This window comes from Paralichthys olivaceus, chromosome 19 (assembly GCF_024713975.1).
Source record: "Paralichthys olivaceus isolate ysfri-2021 chromosome 19, ASM2471397v2, whole genome shotgun sequence".
Classification (NCBI taxonomy): Eukaryota; Metazoa; Chordata; class Actinopteri; order Pleuronectiformes; family Paralichthyidae; genus Paralichthys; species Paralichthys olivaceus.
The window spans coordinates 14,153,629-14,177,849 of record NC_091111.1 but is presented as its reverse complement, the minus strand read 5'-3'; the positions used below and the strand labels follow the sequence as shown (position 1 = coordinate 14,177,849).

Below are 24,221 nucleotides of genomic sequence, written 5' to 3'. Positions count from 1 at the left end.
TAGATAGATAGATGAAATTAGTGGTAATCCACAGGTGCAATTACAAAGAACAGTTTTATCACGAGTTTAGTAGTAGAATATTAAATATAAATATTTTTAGATAGTCCTGTAACAGCCCAGTAAAAGTAGTTTTACTTAAGACTTAGATCCTTCGCTTGAGAATAAAACACCAATAAGATAAAAAATATTCCTGCATTTAACAGAGACTCTTCACATTTAAAGGTCTGTTTCATCATGAATTTGTGATCTGTAGCTTGAGGAGACTAAAGAGAGTCTAAAGATGGAAAACCACATTGTGGGAAATGTAGTATCTTACGTTTGAGAATTGTTTTAAAGCAGAGACTCCTCATCATGTCAGATTTGACCATTGGTCTAACTCTGCATGTCAATCCCCCGAGCTTCACCGATCACCTTGAAGTATCAGAAAGTGAAAGAAGTCATTCTGCAGAGAAAAGGCCCTGATGACTGATATTGTTTTATAGCACTAATAATTAATATTGATGAATAGGTCTGTGTTTTACTGTTGCAGCTGGTTGAGATGAAGCCAGTTTTTACTACTTTAGATATTTTATCCCAGTGATTCATAAACCATTTTTAAATGGTCTCAATGAATCTGCAGGGTTTAAAGGCGTTTAATGCAGATATACAGATATATCTGTACACATGTACAGATATTTACTGATACATGTAGTGGAGTCAAAGTACCTGAATGTACTCAACATGAAAAATGTACTTGAATTCAAAGTGATACTTTGATGGTGGATGTAACAGTTAATTTGCAAGTAAGTGAACAGTTCAGCCAAATGTGACTGGATTGAGGTAAATATGGCGTCGACCTTTCACCACCAAATTCTAATCAGGTCATCCATGATTCCAACTAAACGTTGTTACCAAGTTTAAACAAAATCTGTCAATGTGTTCTTGAGATATTGTTTGTTTGTGCATTAAATTGGAGCAGATGTGCATTGTTCCTTTCCATCAGTTTCAATCCAAAATAATGGAAAAGATTCAAAGTGCATATTTAAGCAGTTCCAAACATCAGCACATGCTGTGAAAAACAAAACAGCACAGGCAAACAGATGCATGTACAAATGGCTTCATTTAATTTCTGTATTTCACAAACAATCCAAGAACTTATGAGACAAATGTACAGGAATTATTTTTGCCATTTTATTTTTTTTCTTCACATTATTGCTTTACAGTAAAATGCATTGGTTGGATATGTCCAGTATAGCAAGACAAATACATTCATATAAGTTATACAGATGTCCTCAATAATGTTTTATAGTAACTAACTTTACATTAAATATATTTTTTTAATCATTTATAATTCTTGACAAACAACTCCCACGTCACATTGAGCTCACAGTGCATCAGGTCGCATTCGATCAAGAAATACACACCGGTCCTCTCTCGTGTTCAATCACCATTTCTAACGCGTGTTCTTAAGTGTGCGCTTATTTTCTACACATGATTTCCATACAATCTGAATTTATGCAGAGCTACGACAAGTATGGCATCTGATTTTTTATTTTTTTTAAATTTCAATCCCCCTACGCTCTGCAGAAGAAAACAAACTATCAAAGATGTGAGTCAGACGACCAATGAAAACATATGCTGTGTCAGGATGAGGACAAAAAGAGGAGCAGTGTTCCCCTGCTGTGGTGTTACCGCTCAAACCTGGCAACCGGGACATGACCACACAGAGCAACGCCAAAAATAACACAACAAATCTCAACACTGCCCATTCTGAATCAACTAAATTACAGTACAAATGTGCCTTCCCCATGAAAAGAGTGAAAAACATGGGTCCCGTTTGTACAGAGGACCCAGTGGGTGAGGAAGGAGGGCGTACAGGTGGGTGTGCGGAGGAGTCTGTGGGCCCTGTGTGGTCACCTCCATCCAGTAACACAGCTATTTGAACCCAGGTAGAGGAGCAGTTTAAGGGGTCCAACTTTTTAAAAATTCCTTAAAGTCTGCTCTCACCCGGGTCCACTGAAAAGTGACAGTCCCAAGGGCGACAGAGGAAAAAAGAAAATCATCCATCTGTGTTCTCCCCGCTGCTCCTTCAGCTAGTGTTGGCGGAAAGTTAATGCCCTTGTGCGAGAGGAGACGAAAGAAAAGAAGAGTGTGTGTGCGTAGGAGGTGAAATCAGACTTCCCACAATGCCATGGGGGCAGAGAGGGGTCCATACTGTTGGCTCGGTTCCACACACACACACACACACACACACACCTGTGAGCTCACACATCAAGTAGCACGAGACAAACTGACGTCACATCTCCACGGGGTCTCCCGTCTTTGTATGGCAACCTTGCAGGGGCCTTCGGTCACAGATTCTTTACATTGAGATTGCATATACAAGAGTGCCTGCTGCCGACAGCGCGGCAGAGGAATATTTTTTAAATCACCTAAACACGGCCCACACGCTTTAGTTTTAGTCTCTGCACCTCACTGGTGGACTCGTCGCAGGCCTTTTTGCATGATGTCAAAATGTCTGGATTGCAGTGTAGCGCGTAGCTGCCGATTTTTGTAAAGTGGGTCGGGCGGTTTCCATGGAGACGCCCAGAGGCCCTCAGCCTTTCGCTGTGCTGTGGAGGAGCTGCGTTTCGGTGTCCCAGCATGCACTGCAGACACAGGCAGGTGTGCTCATGGTGTCGACGAGGTTCCAGTCTGCTTCAGGGTCAGGAGCTCGGTGTGAGAAAACACACGCATACACACAAACAAACACACACACACACACACACACACTCTTTCTCATTCGCACAGACATATACACTGAAAATACACACGCACAGGAGGAAGCACTAGTTGATTCAGAATGAGAGGATGGCTGTTAAAGTGCAATATCTACATGTAACTCAAAATCAAGAGACCATCACCATCGCCACCTCTTGGAGTTGTGTCCATTTCCAAGTTTCCCTGATAACCGACAGCTGTGGTTTGCACCCCCGCCCTGGGTAGAGAGGCTGCAGCACCCCCTACTGGCCAAAGGGTGTTATAACAGACAGTACTGAGAACTGCCTGGTTTCTTTGCATTTGTTTTTTTAAAAACTATCTCCATGCTGCTGCTGTCTCAAGACGAGAACAAGTCTCCATTTGAGGACAGAAATCTGATGCATCCCACATATCTGGAGACAGTTTTTTTTTGTTCAGTTGTGCAGAGGGAAAAGTGTAACAACCCATCACTGAATGAAAATCACGCCACCGGCCTGAAAGCCCCTCAGAGTGGTCGAATCTCCTTACAGCACAAAGCAAGAAAAGCATTTCCATGTGCAATTTGTTTCTGTGAAAAACAGGCAATGTCCTATATTTGCAACGAGCTCTCCATATTTCATACAAGACAAAACCTTGTTTTGAAAAAATAAATACAAAAACAAACAAAAAAAAGTGTTTACAAGTTTACATTGTGCAGTGCTGCATATGCATAACACCCTCACAGTCAACTGATCCAGACTGTGGCTTATCTCCACACAAACATTCCCGACAATGTCTTTTTTAGAGGAAAGAAAGCCAATTTGATCAAGCAGGGTTGAGAAGAAATACGCCGGGTGAGTGAAGCACGAACAGTATCTGCTCCCTGATGCCAAAGGCCATGCCGGGGGAGTCAGGTCCAGGCTGGAGGAGGGGAGCTGCCGGGGACAAGACCCTCCTCCGAGGGGGGGGGGGGGGCGAGAGATAAAAAAGGAGGGTGCGTTTTTCTTTGGGTGCTGGGGTAACTTGGTTCATCTTTTAGGAATTACTTCAAGGAGACTTCACTCTACTTGGGGATTTTGGTTGTTTTCTTTTCCTTCACAGACTCGGGTTTGGTTTGTGGAAAAGCTTTGAAAATGGTGTGTGGAAATCTACAATGTGAACAATGAAAACACACACCAACAATCAACAGGGGCACTTATGATTCTGGAGGTCCCCGACATCTAAAGGCATGCTAGATGGGAAGAAAGTTAACAGGTGCACAGAGGAACTCAAGACAGGCAACGCCTGAAATAATGGACATTAAGGAGCTGCACTGTGACCAGAGGAGAAATAAGAAGAGACGTAGAATGGAGTCCTCTGTTACAGTGAACTCCCTCTGGAGGAAATTGGATTCATATTTGGGACTAAAAGGATTACAAGGAGAGCACGGGGGGTGGGGAAGTCTGCAGATAGGTCCAGTATTATTGAAATAAAGAAAAATAGTTTGGGTTTGCTATGGGAGCATTGAGGTTTTGGTATCCACGACATGCTGCTGTGCTCTAATCCTCTATGCACATGGGCAGGTTGACGAAGGTGAAGACGTTGTACTCGATCAAGATGGAGAAGCAGAGGAAAACAGCGTACAGCACCAGGACGTAGATACCCAGCTTCATGTCCAGCCTCCACTTGTTTACATGGATCCCCAGAACCTGCACACACACACACACATCAGTGGTTTGTGTAGGGACTCATATTATTCAGATTGAATCATTTTGGGAAGTTCAAGTTTTAATAAGTGATAAAATGCTTAGTTGAATACATTTAAACTATAAAAAAGTTTTTATAACACTTATTTTTCATAATGGTTTGATAATGACATCTGAGGGATGAGTGACAATATAAAAATAAAAAAAATTCCCAAGATGTCCCCAGTATCGGTGTCGGCCAACAACTGAAATTCCTGCACTGATAAAACAAAAAAAATACATTGTGCAAAGAAAGTGATGTTTTCTACTCACTATGGGGGGGGACAGATGTTTATTTCATGTTACACTGAGAAGGGATCAAACGTGTGTGACTTCCTGAGCAGTACTATGAATTTCATGTGGGGTCATTCTGGTTTATTTTCTGTGTTAGGTCTCATGTGTCATTTATCATTGAATGCAGCAGAACTACCTTCGCCCTGAATGTTTTTTTCTGTTCAAGAAAAATTATGATTTCTCACAGGAAAAGCAAAAAGACACAAAGTGCTTACGATAGAGATTCTTACATTTTTATGAACCAATTACATAACCTGCTTCAGTCACTGCTGCATTGCAGTGCATGAGTTAGTGATGACAGCAGGCAAACAGGGGTGTTAATAATTCATATAAAAATACTGTGGGTTATTACTTTAAGGTACACTACAGGTCGTTTTCCTGGAAACGGTCGACATGCGGCCCCAGTGAAACGTAAACATCATCAACTATTGCTCACCGTGAGGGCCACGGAGCCCAGCAGCAGCACCACCGAGTACAACAGCCCCCGACTGTTAATCATCACCTGCAACACAGACGGGACAAAAGATCAGCAATTCATCTGCAGACGTTTTTAATCTTTTTTCTCAACGTGAGACATCAGGACGCTCTGGATTCTATTGCTCCTCATAAAAGAGGGTGAGACTGTTGCAAAGCAAATTGTCTCCTTACCACTGATCCGTAGCTTACACACATGGTCTGTATCGCCCAGGGGACGCCCAGTCCCACTAGAATATCAAACACGTTGCTGCCAATTGTGTTGGACACCGCCATGTCTCCCAGACCTGCAACGCAACACAGCAAATTAGGTTAAATGTGAAGCTCGGAATTAACTTTTCCTTCATTAGGCAACACTAGACAATTTCTCCACCAGTTACTTACAGATAAAGACAAAACTCCACTGTTTGTCTCTTCTAGCTGTGAAAACACTGATCGAGTTAGACTATCCTGTCCCCGCTGACTGTTGCTATAGCAACCAAGGAGCGAGATCTAGACTTCAGACTTAGGGACAGACTTACATCCCTGTGAGTTTCCTTATAAAACACTGTATCAACCCCTAAGAAGGTGTTTCATTTCTCCCTGGAAGGGAGGACAACCTTCAGAATTGGGAGAAATGACACTGTTAACTTGTACCGCTCATCCCTCCTCTCCCTGACGCCTCAAGCGTCAATAAATGTTTCATTTCCATCACATCTTCTAAGATTTCAGATCAAATAAAGTTTTACATTTTGTTGTTCTGCACTTTCTGATATTCACGAGGGCCCTAACCTTATCCAAGTGGGAAGACAGTGACGCAGGGCTACGCTGTAACGTCTATAAACAGCTCTGCACTACTTTCTGTTCTTTCCCGCACTTCTTAGTACTTTGTACTCTCCTACAATTTATTCCCATGCACACAGGTGACAAAAACACTCTGGATGCATCTCTGTATGTACACTACAATATGTTGCACTAGATTTGAAGAAAGGCTCCGGCTTATCTGGATGTCTGCAAGTTTGACCAATTATAGACATATTTCTCTACTTAGCCACGAGGAAAAAGGAAAACCTCGGAAATCACTCTCACCTCATACTATCCACAAAGCAGATGCATTTGTTATGATTGCTTAATTTAATGATTCCCCCAACTAGACACCTGGGATCATAAACATGTAAGAAAGGGAATGTCCCGGTTGACTAGTCCCATTAAATCCATACAAACTTTCTCCTCTGGCTCTCTGCTGCATAATAAACCGTAATAAGACAGAAGTCTGAGTATCTTTCAGGGGGAGAGCCGCACCTTGCCGAGCCACGATGAGACTGGCTATGCAGTCTGGGACGCTGGTGCCTGCTGCCAGGAAAGTGATGCCCATGATGACATCAGGGATTCCCAGAGTGTAGCCGATTACAGTCACCTGAGAGAAACACAGTGTCAGGGCTCGAGAACACAATCATCTGTTTGAATGAGGAGAAGCTAAATTCATACTCATGTGTAACGGCCCCTTAAACAGAACATCTTTGTTGTTTTGTCAGGCTTTCCTGATTTCTCCCTTTAAATTACAGCTGGAACTAAAGATTATTTGAATCACTGATTAATATTCCAAATGTTTATTTTTATTAATTTTTTCAATTAATTAATCTTTTGTCTATAAATATTGTAAAAAGATGTCTTTGTTAGTCGAACAAAATTACATTAGACTAAGAGAAGCTCATTTCCTCTCAAAGGAAAACTGGAAATCATTTAATTTTGACATTTTCACACAAAATTTTCAAGCAAAAATAAAATCTATCATTAATACACTTTATAAAGACAAACACTAATATGTCCCTGTAAAAGCCTCATTCTAAACTGTCCAAGGTGACTGCACTCACCATCCAGACCATAAAGTAGGAGAAGACTGCGATCCACACAGTTGACAGGATGAAGGAGAGCATGAAGAATCTCTCCCAGCGCGGCTTGGCACAGTTTGGCACGGTTAGGTACAGCAACAGGAGCAGAGGCCATGAGATCAGCCACTTCAACTTGCTGCCGATGCCCCCTGCAGCATAAACACACACCGGCAGAAGAGATTAGCTCCTCAGGTGTTTGTTAGGAAAACGTTCACTCAGATGATATGTTTTAAAATGTTATAACCAGGAGTCACTTTAACATTAAGTTTTACGTTAATCACTGTCGACAGATGTGATCATGGTCAATTGCTTCTGTTCAGATCTCTTTCGTCATTTCATTTTACACTTTAAATTTAATTTCTCCTTAAATTAAGTGGAGAAACCATCATGTCAAGCAAGTGATTCCTAGATGTATTTCTATTTTACATCTCCATGGCTCAGATTATGGAATACGTTAACACCTCTTAACTATAATAATTATGGGGATGACACACAACTCTAGATGGCAGCATCACCACGTGTCTACAGTCAATTACATTTTCTGAATAAGTGCAAAACAGTAAGTGGATGCACCACAATTAGAGTTGAATAACTAAACACAAACTAAACTTAAACATTTGAATTTGTCCCAAAGGATTAAAATATAAAGTACAACAATCAGTCAAACAGCTGCTACCTGAGTCCTGTTCATCAAAGGATAGATTTTAAAAATCATTTTACTTTTCTACAAAGCACTAAAAGGTCTCAGGCTCGAGACACATCTCTCCGAGCTACTTGTAAACTACAAAGAAACCCAGACTACAAAGAGCTGTTTGCAGATTTACTCAACCTCAAATCGAAAACAAGGAAGATGAAGCAGATTTAAATGAGCTGACAGTTTTAGCTGAACTCAGGTGCAGCAAAGAAACTTAAATCAGGCCTAATGCAGTTACTGTTTGCTGCACATTTACAATTAATTCAATTAAAACTTCCTTTTAATCTTTAGTCTCTTAAGGTGTTTTAGTGGATGTTTGTCGGTGCATATCTGGGTCTTGTTTTTTTTCTGGGTCACTTAAACCAAATTGCTTTTGGGATTAAAAATGTATTGTAACCATTTTGGTTTTATTGTCTTTTAAATACATTAAGGTCTCATTAATGTTTTCAATGACTCTGTGAAGCTCTTTGACTCATCTCATCTTGCCTGAGCCAACACATTCCCTTTATTTTGCTTGCTAATCTTGTCCGTTCTATTTTTGCAACAAACTCCTACAACCTCTCGCTCTGTCACTGCTGTCAGTTCTGATAAAGTTCATTGAAATGGGATAGATGAAGAAATGGTGCTAAAAACATTTCCACCTTTTGTTGTGACCAAGGCCTGATTACATTTACTTTTATTCCTTCTTGTGTTCTGATGCCAAGGAACATTTTATCCTCCCCGCTGAGGTCAAGCTTTTACTTTGAATTCACATCAAGTAAATACACGAATCACATACTTGGAATATGAAATGGTGAGATGGTCTCATTTTCCTCCGCCTCGGTGGGTTTGTCCTCTGGCACGTTTCCGTTCTCGATTTCGACCTTCCCGTCAATCACTTGTGTCTCCACGCCGTTGGCAGCTTGGACCAACTTCTGGCGCTTTCAGAAAAAAGAAACTAAGTCAAAGAGCACATGAGCAGATGCGCTGCTCATTTCATCGCTGATCTATTGACATTGCGTTCAGTCCAATTGTGTTGGGGTTTAATAAAAACACGTCAGAAAAGCCAAGCTGTAAATACAAAAAAAGAAAATGTACATACTACGTCAGCTACTTATGGAGCAACAACGCCCTGCTGTACCTCTGTAATGATGAGGCGACTGGCCATGCGCAGACGGGTCTTGGGTCCAAAATGGCTGGTGACCATGACACGGAGCCCAGCCTCTGGAAACCTGAACTTTGAAGGGCTGGCGTTCATGATCTCGTCCACCATCACCACGGATCCCCGGCTGTAAGCCTTGGTGGGCTTCACTGAGGGGTGCAGGGTCACATTCAAAATATGAAAGGTGACAAATGATCAATCGAGAAGAAAATCACACAAGCACAGAGCTGCGTTTTTTATTCATTTCAATTGTGTTTTATGTTTTAAGTGAGTGTAATTGATACCTCCTGTTCAAGTGCTTTGCCGTGCTGGTTAAAAAGTAATAAGTCAATTATGTCCCATTAGCAAAAGTGCCGATTAAAACTTTATGAGACTAAACAGAGCTTATTTTTAAAGTGGAATAACCATCAAGTGACACACGACACTATGAACACTTGTCAGGTCATTTTTTATCCTGTGCTGCTACAGCTCCCTGTGCCAAGTTATTAAGGAATATTAATGGCTGCTGAATCAGAGACATTTGGTCACTAAATCAGAGTTAAAGCTGCAATATGCAATGTTTTTTCATGTAAAGATATATTCCCATTACCCTAAATCACGAGTCGTGGATGTGGACGGCTCAATATCCACACAAATCAAAACCTGAGAGTAAAAACGTCCCTTAAACAACCGCAGGGATGTGGAGGTTGGAGGTTTGTCCAAGGCTCTGGAAATAACTTCTCCTTTCACTCAAATCCTTCATTTGACCCTCTGCAGTTTATGTGGGTACCTTCCTGATGCTTGTGTTCAAAGTAAGTGATTCTGGGTAATGAGGTTTGATTGAGGGTTGCGGTTTATTTCATGAAATTAATTGTACTGGATCATCATGTACGTGTGGACCATTTTAATTTCATTATCTCATATAAGAGGATTTTATATTATCCATCTGTTAAAACATATTTCCAGGCACATTATTAGATAAGAATTTATATAGTTAAGTAAAAGAAGAAATAGAATTTGGAGATCCACGGTTTTCACTGATAATCTAAATACACAAGTTGACAATATATATAACAGATCAAGTAAATTCAAAACATTTAAATGAAGAATTGTTGCATATTATATTCTTAAGATTACTTCAGACCTGAAGAAGGTTGCACGGGTGAATAAAGTTATGTGGAAGGTGACTTGCAGATCTGAAGAAAGGCCTTCATCTTTTTTAGGTTTGAACAGATTCAGTCATAACAGGCCCAGTTCAAAAAGCCAGCTAGACTTGACGGAGTGGCAGATTAAGAGTCCTGCTGTCCTCCACTTCACTCTATGCTCACGTCATGGAGGAAATGACTGTAACCTCTGTCACCCCAGGACTCAGGAGAGTTGAATCTTTCACCCCTTCAGTTTACAAGATTTATTTTTTGCTACTGAACTTCAAATAACTTTCTCAAATTGCCCAGTGCAGCTTTGAAGTCTCCCTGCCTGTTGTGAATATTTATGGTCAGACTGATTGATTTCAGAACCTGAGAGACTGAAGATGTGACCTCTGGCATCCTTGACCTCACAACCTTTACTACCATGCAAACCTCCACTTTAGATTATCTGTGTTCTGACAAGAATGCATAACGAAAAAGGTTTTATTAGCATTCCATAACTCCTTATTTGCTCTCTGCAATAACATACAGTGTATGGGTTATAAAAAGTTCTACATACGCTTATTATTTGAACTCTGCTTTAATTTGAGTTATTATGCATGCAAGAATGCACATAAATTAACTGTGTAAACAGAGCTGGCATCAACTTTTCCTCTTGTGAAATTCATTACCACTTCAGGAGTGAGTGGGTCTACGCCCCAGAGACCCGCAGAGATAAAGTAGTATGCGAGCAGAAAGAACTGGCACAGACAGCAGCACAACACTGTTGACAATAAAGCAAGATAAGTTTTAGTAAGGCTAAACAGACAGGCATGTTAACACTAATGCAGCCAAAGTGGGAAGAGTTAGGTTAATGTCAGAGAATACGTTTTGGAAAAGTCAAAGGGCTGGAAAAGAAGAAGTGGCAACAAGGAGATTTAAGCCAAACATGATATTAAAGACAGCAAAGTCCCTCTTAAGTTCATCAATCTTGTTAATAAATTCATACAAAATACAAAATGTAATAGTGTCAATCAAAGGTGATCGGTAGCAACCGTCTCCTCTGGTCAGCAATGAAGCAAATTAGCTTATTTCCTAAAAAAAGATGAACTATTGCTTCAGGTAGATTTCAGCAGAATGCAGTGAGCTGAAGTTACTTAAGTTAGTTCAGCAGAAAGAGGCAGAGGGTGAAGTCACAGTCTTGTAGAAAGGAAACAGACTTCCAGAGAAACAAAGCCAAATCATCCCATTGAGTTCAACATATGTCTGATTGATTCTCTGGCACAGAACAGTCTTGGGTACCCGGCCTGTCTGGTTAACCTTACCTGTTGAGAGTAAAGGCAATGACGGGTTGTCATCCCAAACATAGTCATAACTAGTATTACCGTCCTCCATCTCACTGCTGGCTGCAGCGTTACCATTGGCCACGTTCTTCTTCTTTGTCCCCATGAAAAACCTCTGCATGCTTGAGTTGAATCTAGTGAACAGATGGAATATAATCCCAACATTAGAGATGCTGAGATAGTTCAGACGAGAGTCCCAAAAAGACAAACAAGATTTTTTTGTGTCAAGATTCAGAAAATAGTGTTTGAGCTCCAGATGAAAAGGCTCCCGCTCGTTTGAAATATACCATGTATAAATTAGTTAAGATTAAGTTTTTCCACATCATACTGCTATTATAATGAATTTACAGCTAAGGTGGCCTACTTTCTGAAAACCAGCATCAGCATTAAATGAAAGAAAAAAATGGCTGAAATGTGCTTTTTCTGCATTAGTACAGAAAAGGGAGAGAAAATCTGAAATGTTGAAAGAACCAATCACAAGACTTTCATCAGCATGAGACCATTAGAGAGCATCACATTAAAAACACTGTGCTGCGGCCTTTCATCATAATGTGTTGAGCTGAACTCAGGTTCTACAGGCTAAAGAATTTAAATCGTTATATTTTTGTGTATTTTTGTATGTAGGCCAAAACACAGCAAACAGATTAAATGAAAACACAATAATATTAAAGAAAAGGAAGCGTCAAGAGTATGAAATCGAATAAAGCTTGATCATTTGCCTTCACTGTGAAAAACCAGGATTTTCAGCTGGAACCCTGGATAACACCAACATTTACAGCAATTTTGTATAGATTGTAAAGTATATAGGTCAAACTATGGACCAGATTCAATGAGAGAATTCTTCTCTCAAATAATAATCACAAAGTTCAAAACCATAGCTAACACCAAATTATGCAGCTAGCTACCTGGCTAACACAACTTCTAATTCACCTGATTCTAATAGTAATCTTAATTGTCCATACAATATTACATATTTTTGCTTGTAAAAAATTAGACAGTAAATCAAAGTATTCTTTAAAATTTTAAGTAATTAAAAAAAAAGACTTGCAAGTTGGAGATAAAGAAAGAAACTACTGTTTTACTTAGTACATTTTGTCAATTTTGGGCCCAGTTAAACTTAACTAATCTTATTTTCCACTAATTTTCAAAAGTATTAGAAGTTTTCTGTAATTAGGTTGTCATTTCGTGTCCTCACATTTTGCAGCATGTGAGCCTTACGCTTGGAAACACAGCCGAGCCATGAAGGTCACCTCAGAGCAGAGCTTGTGTTGTATTGAACCCACTCTGCTCCATTTTGAACGACCCAAAAGTGTTAGCGGATATTTTGGGACAGGGGAGACATAACAGCGTTTCCTACAGTGGGCACTTTTTTTTTTTCCTCCAAATGAGAAAGGAGTGGAGTGATCCGGTTAAGCCGGTGCTCTTAGCCACTGCAGAGGGAGAAAGATTAAACTCTTATGGCAGCAAGAGAGCAGACTGCTGCTGAGTGTAACACAGATTACCAGCTGGACAGTCTGGACTGTAAAGACACAACATGATGTAATAGGAGTCTGTGGTTGCGCCAACAAGCTCAATGTTGACAGATACAGTAAAAAGACAAGGGGACCAGACTGATTTCATTGAAAGTGTAATGATGGGATATTTTTCGGCGTTTTCACCAATATCCCAGGATCTTGATGAGGAAAAAATCTGTGAAAGGGATCAATTGGCAGAAATTGAATATAAAATAATCTTAGTGATGTTTTCAATAGTGTGTTTCATCTAAAATTGTACCAATTGTGGTTTTCTTTACCTTAGAATGAGCCCTTGATATTTAAATACTTTATATTTACATCGGGAGCGGGTCCTCCTTTGGTAGCCCTAACTGGACAAACTAAACCTTTTGAGTTTTATGACAACTGAAGGCTGCCACAGGTTCTCTGTCATGTTTGTTAGGGGAGGGTGAAGTGAGGGGCGTTCAGCTGCAACATGCAACTTCACCACTAGATGTCACTAAATTCTACACACTGAACCTTTAAGGGGACTAATTTGTCCAAGTGGAAAAAAATGCATCATAGAAATCATACTTTGCTGCATCTTAATTGAGTGGGGCAGCAACATGTTTCACCAGAAGTGCTCCTGAGTTGAATCTGCTGCAAACATCTGGACAGGGGACGGGATTGAGACACTCCCCTCCAGCTGGAAACCCACCCTCCTCTCGTTGGCCATCCTCAGCAGCTCACAGGTGTTAATGTGTGAGCATTTCCCCCCTCAGCTTCTTATGATGACGGTGTTTCTCAACTTGCAGAGAACCAGTGTCAGAATATGAACGTGCAGAACTCACTTCATGACGAGGATGTATCCAGCGTACATGACTACCAGCACCAAACTCTCCCACCTGATGAAAACAAAAGTACAGGTTGAGGAATAAATAAACAAAAAACTACAAAATATTTTAGATTATGCAAATGTTAGTAGTTGGGGCTGAAGAGCAAAACTTACCAAACTATCTTCCCATCGTAGATGAACTGAAAAATGGTAAACACTTCTATTAGATTAAATTAAATGACATTCAAAGAAGAAAGTGCCAGTTGGTGTCCATTTTAAATAATGCATGTGGTGAGCTTACTGCAATCAAAGCCAAGACAGACAGGATGTAGTAGAAGGAATCCCTGAAAACAGCCCACCAGGTCAGTATCACCACCTGAGATTTCACAGGGAAAAGTGCAGACATGTATTATTCAAAGTTTTATGAAGCATGTTGATTAAAACAATATAAAAAGCATATGATACATATATTGAATTGACTGTAAGAGAAGGGCCAATCAGAATTATTATCAGTTTGTCTCCAGAATTTCATTCTCCATTTCCACTTAAACCAGGTCTGAAAAAACTAACTGAAGCAGATGGCTTTGTTTCCCCTCAGTGAAAAGAAAACCTCAGCTACACATGTGCTGCTCTGCAGTCTATAAATAAACAGAATGATGCAGCCACAGCAGTAAGTGTCACACACACACACACACACACACACACACACACACACACACACACACACACACACACACACACACACACACCTGTCCAGCGAAGATCCCGCAGACACCAATGATGCAAAGGATGTTGAAGACTGCTGAGCCAACGATGGTGCCCACCCCCACATCACCATGGGTGATGAAGACACCTGCACACAGGGAGTCGGCCAATCAGAATCTGCAGTGACACCAACCATCTGGGAATGTCGTGCATGCACACACGGTATACATGTGTATGCTGGAATGTGTGTCTTTACCAATGATGGATGCAAAAAGCTCTGGTGCAGAACTACCAGCTGCCATGAAGGTGGCTCCTGCAACATCTTCACTCAAATCGAGTTTCTGCAGAAATAACACAGATGGGCATCTCATGCAGACGAACCAGCATTGTGTTACTCAAACACTGAAAGATTAAAGACTACAAAGAATCCTGTACCTCACATATCTTCTCCAGCGATGTCACAAAGTACTCGTCACATGTTATGGCGAGGGCCAGGAACATGTAGAGGGTCTGCAGACAGAGTTAAGTTTGAGTGTGAGAGGGAGAGAGAGAGAGAGAGAGAGAGAGAGAGAGAGAGAGAGAGAGAGAGAGAGAGAGAAAAGGGCAAAACAGATATGGGAGTAAACGTGTGTGTGCATGCATCATCATCATCATTAGAAATAAATGAAATGAGTGAATAGAGCCTTGGCAGAGCAGAGATGTTCTGGGGCTAAAAGGACGAGTGAAGGGAATTTAAACCACAGGACACACTTAAATTTGAAACTGCATTAAATTCAGTCAGTTCAGTAGCGAGACGTTTTCCCTTCAAATGTGAAAAACCTACAGGACCTGCACACCACTGCTGCTGTGCGTGTGTGTGGGAGGGGGGGGGGGGGGGGGGGGGGGCTATTTCAGTAGCTGAGGAGAGAGATCTATAAATTATAGATCAGCTGTGACATCATCAAGGCAGCTGTGGCAGGCGTGCTCTGCTCTATGCTATCCACAGGGGGCAGTGTAGGACTGCAGTACACACACTTTCTCCTCTCCTCTGTATTGAAGCCAGGACAATAAGTCATGTTTGTATTAAGTCATATTTCAGGGAGCAGAATAAAGTCTGGGGCAAGGTTTAGGTGAGAGACCAGGATCTCAAATCTCAGTTTGTCATTCTGAATAGACAAACCTGAACAGTACATGAGAGGCTGTAGCGATCATAAAATTTACACTGTGGGTGTTTTATGAGCAGTTTCTCATATTATGACTAATCCTAATTAAATACCAGTGTTAAAGTAACATTTAAATGTTTTCTCGTTCTGTTCGTAAGGGCCATGAAGAGACTTCTTACTGATGCACTTTTTGCTCCTTGTTATGTAAATAAAAATTCAAAAGTCTCAGCAGCAGTGAAGGGATTGTAAGAGAATTTTTTACTAAAAAAGTCAAACGTTTTAGACGGACTATCTTTTTCTCCAACAATAATAATTAAAAAATAATTCTTCAGCAATTCAAGAGCAAGATGAATGCTTTGAAACTGCAGAATTTCATTTTGGGGGATACAATTTCAATTAATTTACATTTGATCACCGCCACAGTATGTTTTCATAGTAGTGTTTTCATGTGTGTTTGTGTATTAGTTAGCAGCATCACACGAAATTAAAGGGACATGATCCAGGAATTTTTTCTTCACTTTCCAAGGAGTGGAATGATGGAATCGTGACGTCAGTATTTCTAAAATCCTCAGTCCTGGATATATAATATATATTAAAATCTGCATTAACTGTTCATTTGCTGGTGCTTTAAAAGTGAACAATGCTCGGTTGCTCCATTGGAAACTAAAGTTCCAAGAGTCTATGTCGAAGTCAGAGGAGCTTAACATGACTTAATATAAACAATGGTTTTCAGCCCCTCAAACTCATTTGTTTAATTCTCACCTGGGCCTGTGTTTATCTGCACGGTTCTAAGGAATCAGGGACCATTTCAAAAAATACTCCACACTCCAAGAGAAGCTCCGCCATATTTATAAAGCTTTCCAATTCACTCAGAGAGTTGAAGCTCTCCTTTCAGAGGCCATCATCATTTTATGAGTCTCCAAGTAATAAAAGGAAATGAATGGCTTCTTGCGGTGCCTCTGTCGTGATAATGTGCGTTCAGACCATAAGGCTGATCTACAGTATAAATGCACTTACACAAATGATTTACATCAGCTGTGCTGTTAGATCAGTAAACCTTGTTGAGGATATTGTCTTAAATGCTTTATTCGCTTGTTATTCTTTCCCTGTGTACCTTTACGAGTCAATAAGCTGAGGAGGTTATGTTTTCACCCCTGTGCATTGGTTTCTTGTTTCTTTGTGTTTTGCAGGATTACAGAAAAGCTGAACCCAGCAAATTTCTACCAAACTTGGAAGGATGGTACATGGACCAATAAAGAACAGATCTGGAAAAAGGGTTGGATATGGGGACTTATTTTAATCACTTTCTTAAACAAAATTGCAAATTTGGATCTTGATGAAATATATATACATTTAAAATGATATCGATCAGTGTGTGCAATTTGGTTTAGCTTGATTGAAATTAAAGGGAGTATACGGCCTTGAATAAGGTATGTATGGGATATTGTTTGCACAAAAACATGGATGCATGCTGGTTTTAATAAAATTATTATAATTAACTTCTCCATCTTCTTTGAGTTACCGTTAAAATCTGGCTTAGCAAAAACTACTCTCATAACCCCAATTTACTTACCTTCCAGGCTTTAAAAGCCAGGTTAGCAGTTATTAGCTACGTGAAAAGCTTCTAAATCCAACCAAGTATTCTTACCGCCACAATGTGCAGCATAATGGCCCCGGTCTTTCTTTCTGCATTGGTGAAAAGGTCACCGGGGAACTCGTGTATTGCTGAGGAGAGAAGGAAACGTCACGGTCAGCACACATCAGCAGCATGACAGTGGGGTACATGTTCCCGCCGCAGCCTGTGAGGACTGTGTGAATTCATAACGGATGTCGGGCTCCAGGGAACAGGCCTGGGATGCCCTGTAGGCTCAGCTGGCTTAACTCTTTTTGTTGCGGCACCTAAGGCACAGTTACTCCTCAAATCTCGCTTTCCACTGGATTATCTATGTGAGCAAAAGTGTCTTGTTTACCAGAAATAAACAGAGCATAACAGCCAGAAAGGGTCAAATGCAAATCAAATAGCTGCCTGTGATCATCATCCAAAAAATGTCTTCACACTCAGACATCGTCAAAGGCTTTGAATTTTCAAAAGGACTGAAATGGTTGACTTCATATGTATTCATGGAAAATAGAGAATCAAGTGTCACATGTAAAAAAAAAAAAAAAACACTGTTGTAAAAAGCTTGGGCTATATTAGGAGCCTGAAGTCATACAGAATTAAAGCAGGGGACAGAAAAACGTCCCATGCTGAGGACTCATCATCCATCATCCAGAGCTCCAGCTGGAACACAGTGTGACAGTGGTACCACCAGACGGCTCAGATCTCTGGGAGCACGGCCACTCCGCAGTGCACCTGGCCGGGGAGCAAAGCTGGCCGTCCCCCCGGCACCTGTGGGGAACAGCCTCTGGCCGACCGACCTGTCCCCGTTGGGGCCGAGCTGCAGGCTCTCATCTCGTCTTGCTTTGTATCAAGCCGGCAACATTACCGGTATATTGCTTACATAAGCCACATCTATCTAAGCTACAGTTAGCCTTATACAGCTGCCAGCTAGGCTCTTTGAGGCTGTACTCAGGCATAGCAGAGCTTTGAGCTAAATGCCAAGATTAGCATGCTAACATGCTCACAATGACAAACATGTTTCCTTGGGTATAAGGCCCTCCCCCCCATCTTAGTTCAGTGTATTAGCTTTTAGTTTTTCAGACATTTGGTCACAAAGTATTTGACAAATTCACCTGATGAAGGCGCAGGATGAAAAAGATCAAAAGATAGGGAAAGGAGCGGTGATTTTAAAATCATCCTGAAGGCAACATGGATGTTAATGAGCAAATGTCCGTCCAAAATCGAGACATTTGACTTAAAAACAAAACCGATAAGAAACCTTGGGTTTCTTGTGGCTGTACGTGTTAGAGGGGCATCAAGGTCACTGAGCTTCCTCTTCTGGAGAGCATGAACATGTAAACATGTGTGTCCTCTCACATACCTGCCCAACCATTAAGCCTTCAAAAATGACTGCATTACCTTTTAATATCTTTGTTTGTTCTACTAATGGGTTTGTTTGGTTCATGAATGCCTTTTATATTGTTTGGACCAAAATCTTTTATCTGTTTGTCACTAACATAACTATAAAACTTAAAGGGAATCAAGTCTGAGATAAACATTTCAAAATGGACAGAAGTCCCAAGAAATCCTTTGAGAATATTGAGAACTGCCGATTCTCAGAATTACAAACACGATGTCCAATCCCTTCACTTCATCCGACATGGAGATGCATGACTGCCCCTGGTATTTTGCTTCACATACCATCAGATAAACAAAGGAACAAACAATAAAAGATTTCAGAGTTCATGGATAGGAGAATTGAATTAGTCATACATCTGAGTGTTAACCGCGCTTCAGTACAATGCCTTTTTAAATCTCAGTTGATCGTCAGCTGACTCCTTCACAACTTATAGGCAGAAAAAAACGTAGCATCACCATCAATACATCAATTACTCAATCTACAATGTTCATTTTTCACAGCAGCTAGAATGGAAACGGATTTGCAACACAGCTTTTCTGTTCCATTTATGCTTAATGTGTTGGAAAAACAGCAAAACAATGCTGTTTACAAGATTTGGGCCCTTGTCACATATGGACTCATGAAGTGGAACAGTGCTCACCTGAGACTTTTCACTGCATCTGTCCCGACCTCACTGATGCCTGTTTTTATGATACTCGGTGTGCACACATGACTGAATCGGCGCAGCATTTGGAACACTGCACAGGCAAATCAAATACTCCACAGGATGCAAGTCCAGGTCCACTTAATCAACATGCATGCCTCCTGGATTTCATCCAATTACATCACGTATATGGAAATGTGGCACACGGTGCATCTCCATATGTCATCAAACACATTATCTTTGCCGCATAACAAAGAGCCACGACTACAATGCTATTTCTGGCGGTGGGAAACAAATTAATCCGACCTTGATTTGTAGGAGATTCGGTATCTTTCAGGCATCGCTGCGGCGCTTCATGATAGTAAATGCACCCATTTTCATTGCGGGACTAATAAATAAATAATAAAAACTTTAGCATACAAGTAATGTGGATTATGACCGTAATATACAAGGGTAATGAGAAGCTGCACAACACCTGGATGACATTGAAAACAACGACTGTGGCAAGCGGCTTTAGCTCATTTCATTTCTGACGGGTTTATGTGCTGTATTAAACGTGTCAGAGAGCAGGCGGCCTCAAGCAAAGGCACAATCAATTACAGGATTTGTCAGCTGTGCCCTCAGAGGTGACTGAAAACAAACTGATGCCAATACAGAAAGCTAAACTCCCACTGATACCTCGTCCACAAACACCACCACTATATATCATTGTAGCTGCACAAGCTCGACTGTTAAACCTCTGAAAACATTAGGTTTGGATTTACTCCTTTCGACATCTGTTCACCTCATGTAGTCCTTTCAATTCAAATATTGAATGCCATAGCCACCCATGTTCTTTAGTTACCGTTTAGCCCCATGCTACTGTACACAATCAGCTCTGGCTGCGTGGGTGTTAAAAATAGGTGTTCACAAAAGGTGTTTAAAGGGCACCAGCACTGGGACAGCCGAGAGATGACAGGCAAGCAGGGGTCACCTCCCGGCCTCTTTATACACTCAACGTGACAGCGTCTGCAAGCTTCGTCTGTGTCTCCTCAGCGTAGAGGTCAAACCGGACATGCACATGCCTCCACAGCCATTTCACACACAAGGACGGGGACAGGATGGGCACACAGGAGCAGGGGGATAGACGGACTTTTTCAACGAAGCATCTCAAATGAGGCCCATAAATAGAATCATATATAATATGTAGCTCTGTCGAGTCAAATGCCATTTTTACAGAACTCAAATAAGATAACTAAAGACACACTTTTGACATATACATATAATTCGTAAGATGCATTGTGGGCAAATACAGATGTCTGCAATGTGGTGCAGATTTAAAAATAAATAAATCTGGATCTAGTGAATTTAAATGTGGTTTCATAAGTGGGCACTTTACTTTACTGAGTTTCATTCTAGTTAATCCTTTCCCAATACAGCACTGAGATATACAGAACTCTAAACATTTGGCATCTTGAACCAAAGGATGTCTTCCAATGTCTTCTAATTTTGTATTTAATTTGGCCAGAGATTCTTAATCTTCAGGTAAATGTGTTGAATGAATTGTGCCAAGTAAACTGCTTTCAGAATAAACTGCAGTCTGCTGTACAAAGGTTCTGTGACTGTACACTTCTGAAAATACAACTAAAACCTTTATCCTGCTGTTGTCCTGTTTGTATAGGACTGCTGTCTGTTTCGGAGCCAACGAGGGAGAGAGAGCGCGAACAAAAGGACGTCAGGACTGGCAGGGCATGCAGCAACCCAAAAAAAAAAAGTCCTTTTCAGAAGCTAAGCCACAAATCTATAAATAAACCCTGGATTCTCTGTTTGGACACCTGACTGGGCCGCTTATGCAAGAAATTACTGGCAACAATTTTTGTTCATCCTTCTCCCCCAACCCTCTGCTCCTCATCTTATCAACTCCAGAAGTAATTACAAGGCCACGCAGAGACCTCACAAGAAGTGTTGGGAGGATTTTACGAGACGCAGCGCTGCCACAATCCACATTAATACTTTTAACACCATCACCGGCTACACTGGGGTCAGTTAGGTACAGCACAAAAATTATTGGATGGGTGGTTCGGTGTGCACAGTACACTACAGGGTCGTCTTGTCAAGCTCAGTAATTCCCATCATACTCAGCTTTATCTCAATATTACCATTACCGTTCACTTTTAAGTGAGAATACACTCATTTCCACATTCACAAAAAGTGGTAATTTAATGTTAATGCCTATGACACGTTAGACTGTAAATAAAGATGGCCGACACATCTCCACCTCCTCCTATTGAACAAAAATGACCCCAAAATATCCCGGATAGGAGAACCGCCATGCTGCAACTTTGACGTCATCTGGAGCCAGAGTCTGTGCAGTAGTGATCGTGGTGTTGAGACGCGCTATCAGGTCTAGCTTCAATTAACTAACTAAAACCAAACTTATCAGGAACATGAACACTTGAAGCAACAACGGTCTGATAACTAGAAACCATCTTGAGGAAAAATGTATATCACTTGTTCTCAAAACTAGTTTGGTCCATGTCTCAGTTTCCAGCTATACTGCAGCCAATACAATCATGTCTCAATATACTTTTCTACACAGGCTACTTTCCACAGCTTTAAGTCTTAGTTAATATACGGAAATCCCCTCAGTTAACCTTAATATATTGACGTATTAAAGTCAGCATGCAAGCCATTCTCTATATTTGTGCAATTACTATTCTATAATCTGGTAATATTTCAGATTCTATGGTGCTGTTACATAATGGAGCTCAGTATCAGGACTTACAGGAGGCCGCTCTTTAACACAACGCTCACGCAAATCCCAGTTACAGATGTCCTGCAAACGGCACACTTTCAAAACGGTATCGTCACAATGACATCATTGATTAAAAACAGCCACATAAAAATACAACGACACTGGCGCTACCTTCTGTCACGGCCTGCACTCACACACCCGTCAGGTCATTAATGCAACACGAGTGACACTTCAGTAATGAAGAGACTCTTGAGAGGAGAACGGTTCCTTTGGGTCATCATTAGCCTATTAGATAATTAACTTGCTCCGGCAGACATGAGTGAGCATCATGACTCGGCCGCCGAAGACATCAGCTCTTCTTGTAAACACGATGACAACGTCGCAGGTCGCCTTGTGGGAAATTCTGAGGGTCACACGGAAACGAGTCAGGCGACACGCACAATTAGCCCTTTGTTGTTTGGTCAATACTTTCCCTTGTCACATGTACAGCTGTTCTCACATGGCCATGTAACCACTTAAACACATGCAATTTCACCTGCATGAGCACACTCGCATACCTATCACACTAAACGTGCATCAATTCCCATCAGCCCGTATGTGACTGTGTGCATTGCGGTGGACCAGAAGACTCCTGGTTCAATAACCTAAAGGGGACACCACTGTCAAACATAAGCATTCAACTGTGTAGAGGAGAAATAGGTGAGCAACTCCCTCAGGAGGGGGAGGAAGTATGAATCTGCAGTAACAGAACAGAGCAGCGCTGCTACTGTGGCATCACAATTTGAAACCCATCACGATGTGCTTCCTCTCCTCAGTTTTAATAAAAAGCACTTCTTCCTCACCAAAAGCCAGATGTGATGAAAATTTATGAGCAACAAAAAGGCAGCACATCTCAGAATGGACAGAATGACAAGCAACGTATGCGTAACGAGGTCAGACATGTTGGATCTGCACAGCCTAGAAAGTGCAGGTGCTCGTGCCTGCGCTCGCCTCGCCGCATTGTTCCGCCGTTGGCATGCAAGCCAGAAGCAAAGCGAGGTCAGTTTCCATTATGCACAGCAGCATAATCCCCCGCTTGTGTAATTCCCTTTTAAAAAGCCTCCTTCTGGTGTTTCCCTGGAGTTGACGAACCTGCAGCACGGCTACCCGCTGGCGGATTTACTCCTGCACTCCCGCCAAATTTCTAGCCCGTGCCCCCCCCCTCCTCCCCAACATAACTCAGCATCATCAAATCCTGCCTTTTCTTTGAGACTCGCACACAGACATTTACATCACTAAAAAAAAAATCAACACTGAAAAGAAAGACTAAACAGTAAAAAGTATTGCAACAATGAAATGCAGTTGAATGAACTAAAATTATATATGGGAGTTAATGCATATATATCTGTTGTGCCCACTACTTTATTTTATCTTACTTTGTTAATGGTCGTCCTCTAGTGTGTAAATCAGTATTGTATCAATTACAGTAAAAAAAGGGTACAAAAACTAAAATATGTGTATTTTTGCATTTTTATACAGAATTCAATGTTATTTATCACTAAAGACTGTGAAGATTTCCTGTAATGTCCTGTTTTAGTTATTTATTCCTGTTTTAATCCACCGATTACATCTAATCTTCTAGAGTAAAATTCTTTTTTAATGGTATTCACACTAATTTAGGAAAATAAACTATTTTACTCATTGTACAGCACCCGCAGGATAGGTTTACCCACAGTTCCTCCTTCTCCTTCCTCTTCTCATGCCTAACATGTGCTTCCCCACCCATGAGCAGATTAGTGCCACAGCTATATATCTGAAAACCACCATTATCAAATCACATCAGATGACACATCAGTACAAATCAAGCCATTCTGAAACCTCTGCTTTGATTTTGTGCACAGCCATCCACTTCTTCCAGGACAATTATGCCACTCGAGTGGGAGTTTTCAGTATATAGCATTAGCACCGTCTTTATTAAAGGTAAATTATGCCTCCTACAGTACATTAGCCACTCATCAAACACAAGACCGATCACGCCCCTGGAAGCGTTGATAATTAATTATGAGTGTAGTTGCTACTTGTCAAATTTTGGTTAAAAAGAAAAAAAACACATTTATTCCATTTGTCATGGAAATGGCATCATGGTGTGACTCAAGGTCTGCATGTGACGGTTGACAAAAGTATTCAGAGGTTGCATCAAACAAGCATGACAAACAGTTTGGAAAGCAACTTCTGTTTTCCAGGGATTAATACTGAAGGGCCAATAAAAGAGGCACTTGTGATGAATGGCTGCCTTAGTTGCACAAGTCTCAGGACGCGGTACAACATTAGCACCCCACGAACTCGT

General features: G+C 41.0%; 1 protein-coding gene across 3 annotated transcripts in view; it reads right to left on the bottom strand.

Moving 5' to 3' along the window:
• Positions 1-1,080: 1,080 nt before the first annotated feature.
• Positions 1,081-24,221, bottom strand: part of slc24a4b (solute carrier family 24 member 4b) — a 33,468-nt gene continuing 10,327 nt past the window's right edge. The window contains exons 3-17 of one of the 3 annotated variants that reach the window (XM_069514966.1): positions 17,147-17,223; positions 14,792-14,866; positions 14,613-14,697; positions 14,401-14,504; positions 13,953-14,027; positions 13,826-13,851; positions 13,668-13,721; positions 11,327-11,478; positions 8,875-9,044; positions 8,533-8,674; positions 7,043-7,209; positions 6,471-6,585; positions 5,364-5,476; positions 5,152-5,217; positions 1,081-4,385 (exon numbers count right to left, since the gene is read on the bottom strand). In XM_069514966.1, the coding sequence (XP_069371067.1) occupies positions 4,236-4,385; positions 5,152-5,217; positions 5,364-5,476; positions 6,471-6,585; positions 7,043-7,209; positions 8,533-8,674; positions 8,875-9,044; positions 11,327-11,478; positions 13,668-13,721; positions 13,826-13,851; positions 13,953-14,027; positions 14,401-14,504; positions 14,613-14,697; positions 14,792-14,866; positions 17,147-17,223 (1,571 nt within the window). In that variant the 3' untranslated portion in view covers positions 1,081-4,235. The remainder of the gene's footprint in view (positions 4,386-5,151; positions 5,218-5,363; positions 5,477-6,470; positions 6,586-7,042; positions 7,210-8,532; positions 8,675-8,874; positions 9,045-11,326; positions 11,479-13,667; positions 13,722-13,825; positions 13,852-13,952; positions 14,028-14,400; positions 14,505-14,612; positions 14,698-14,791; positions 14,867-17,146; positions 17,224-24,221) is intronic. The other 2 variants (XM_069514968.1, XM_020097685.2) reach the window with 2 other exon arrangements.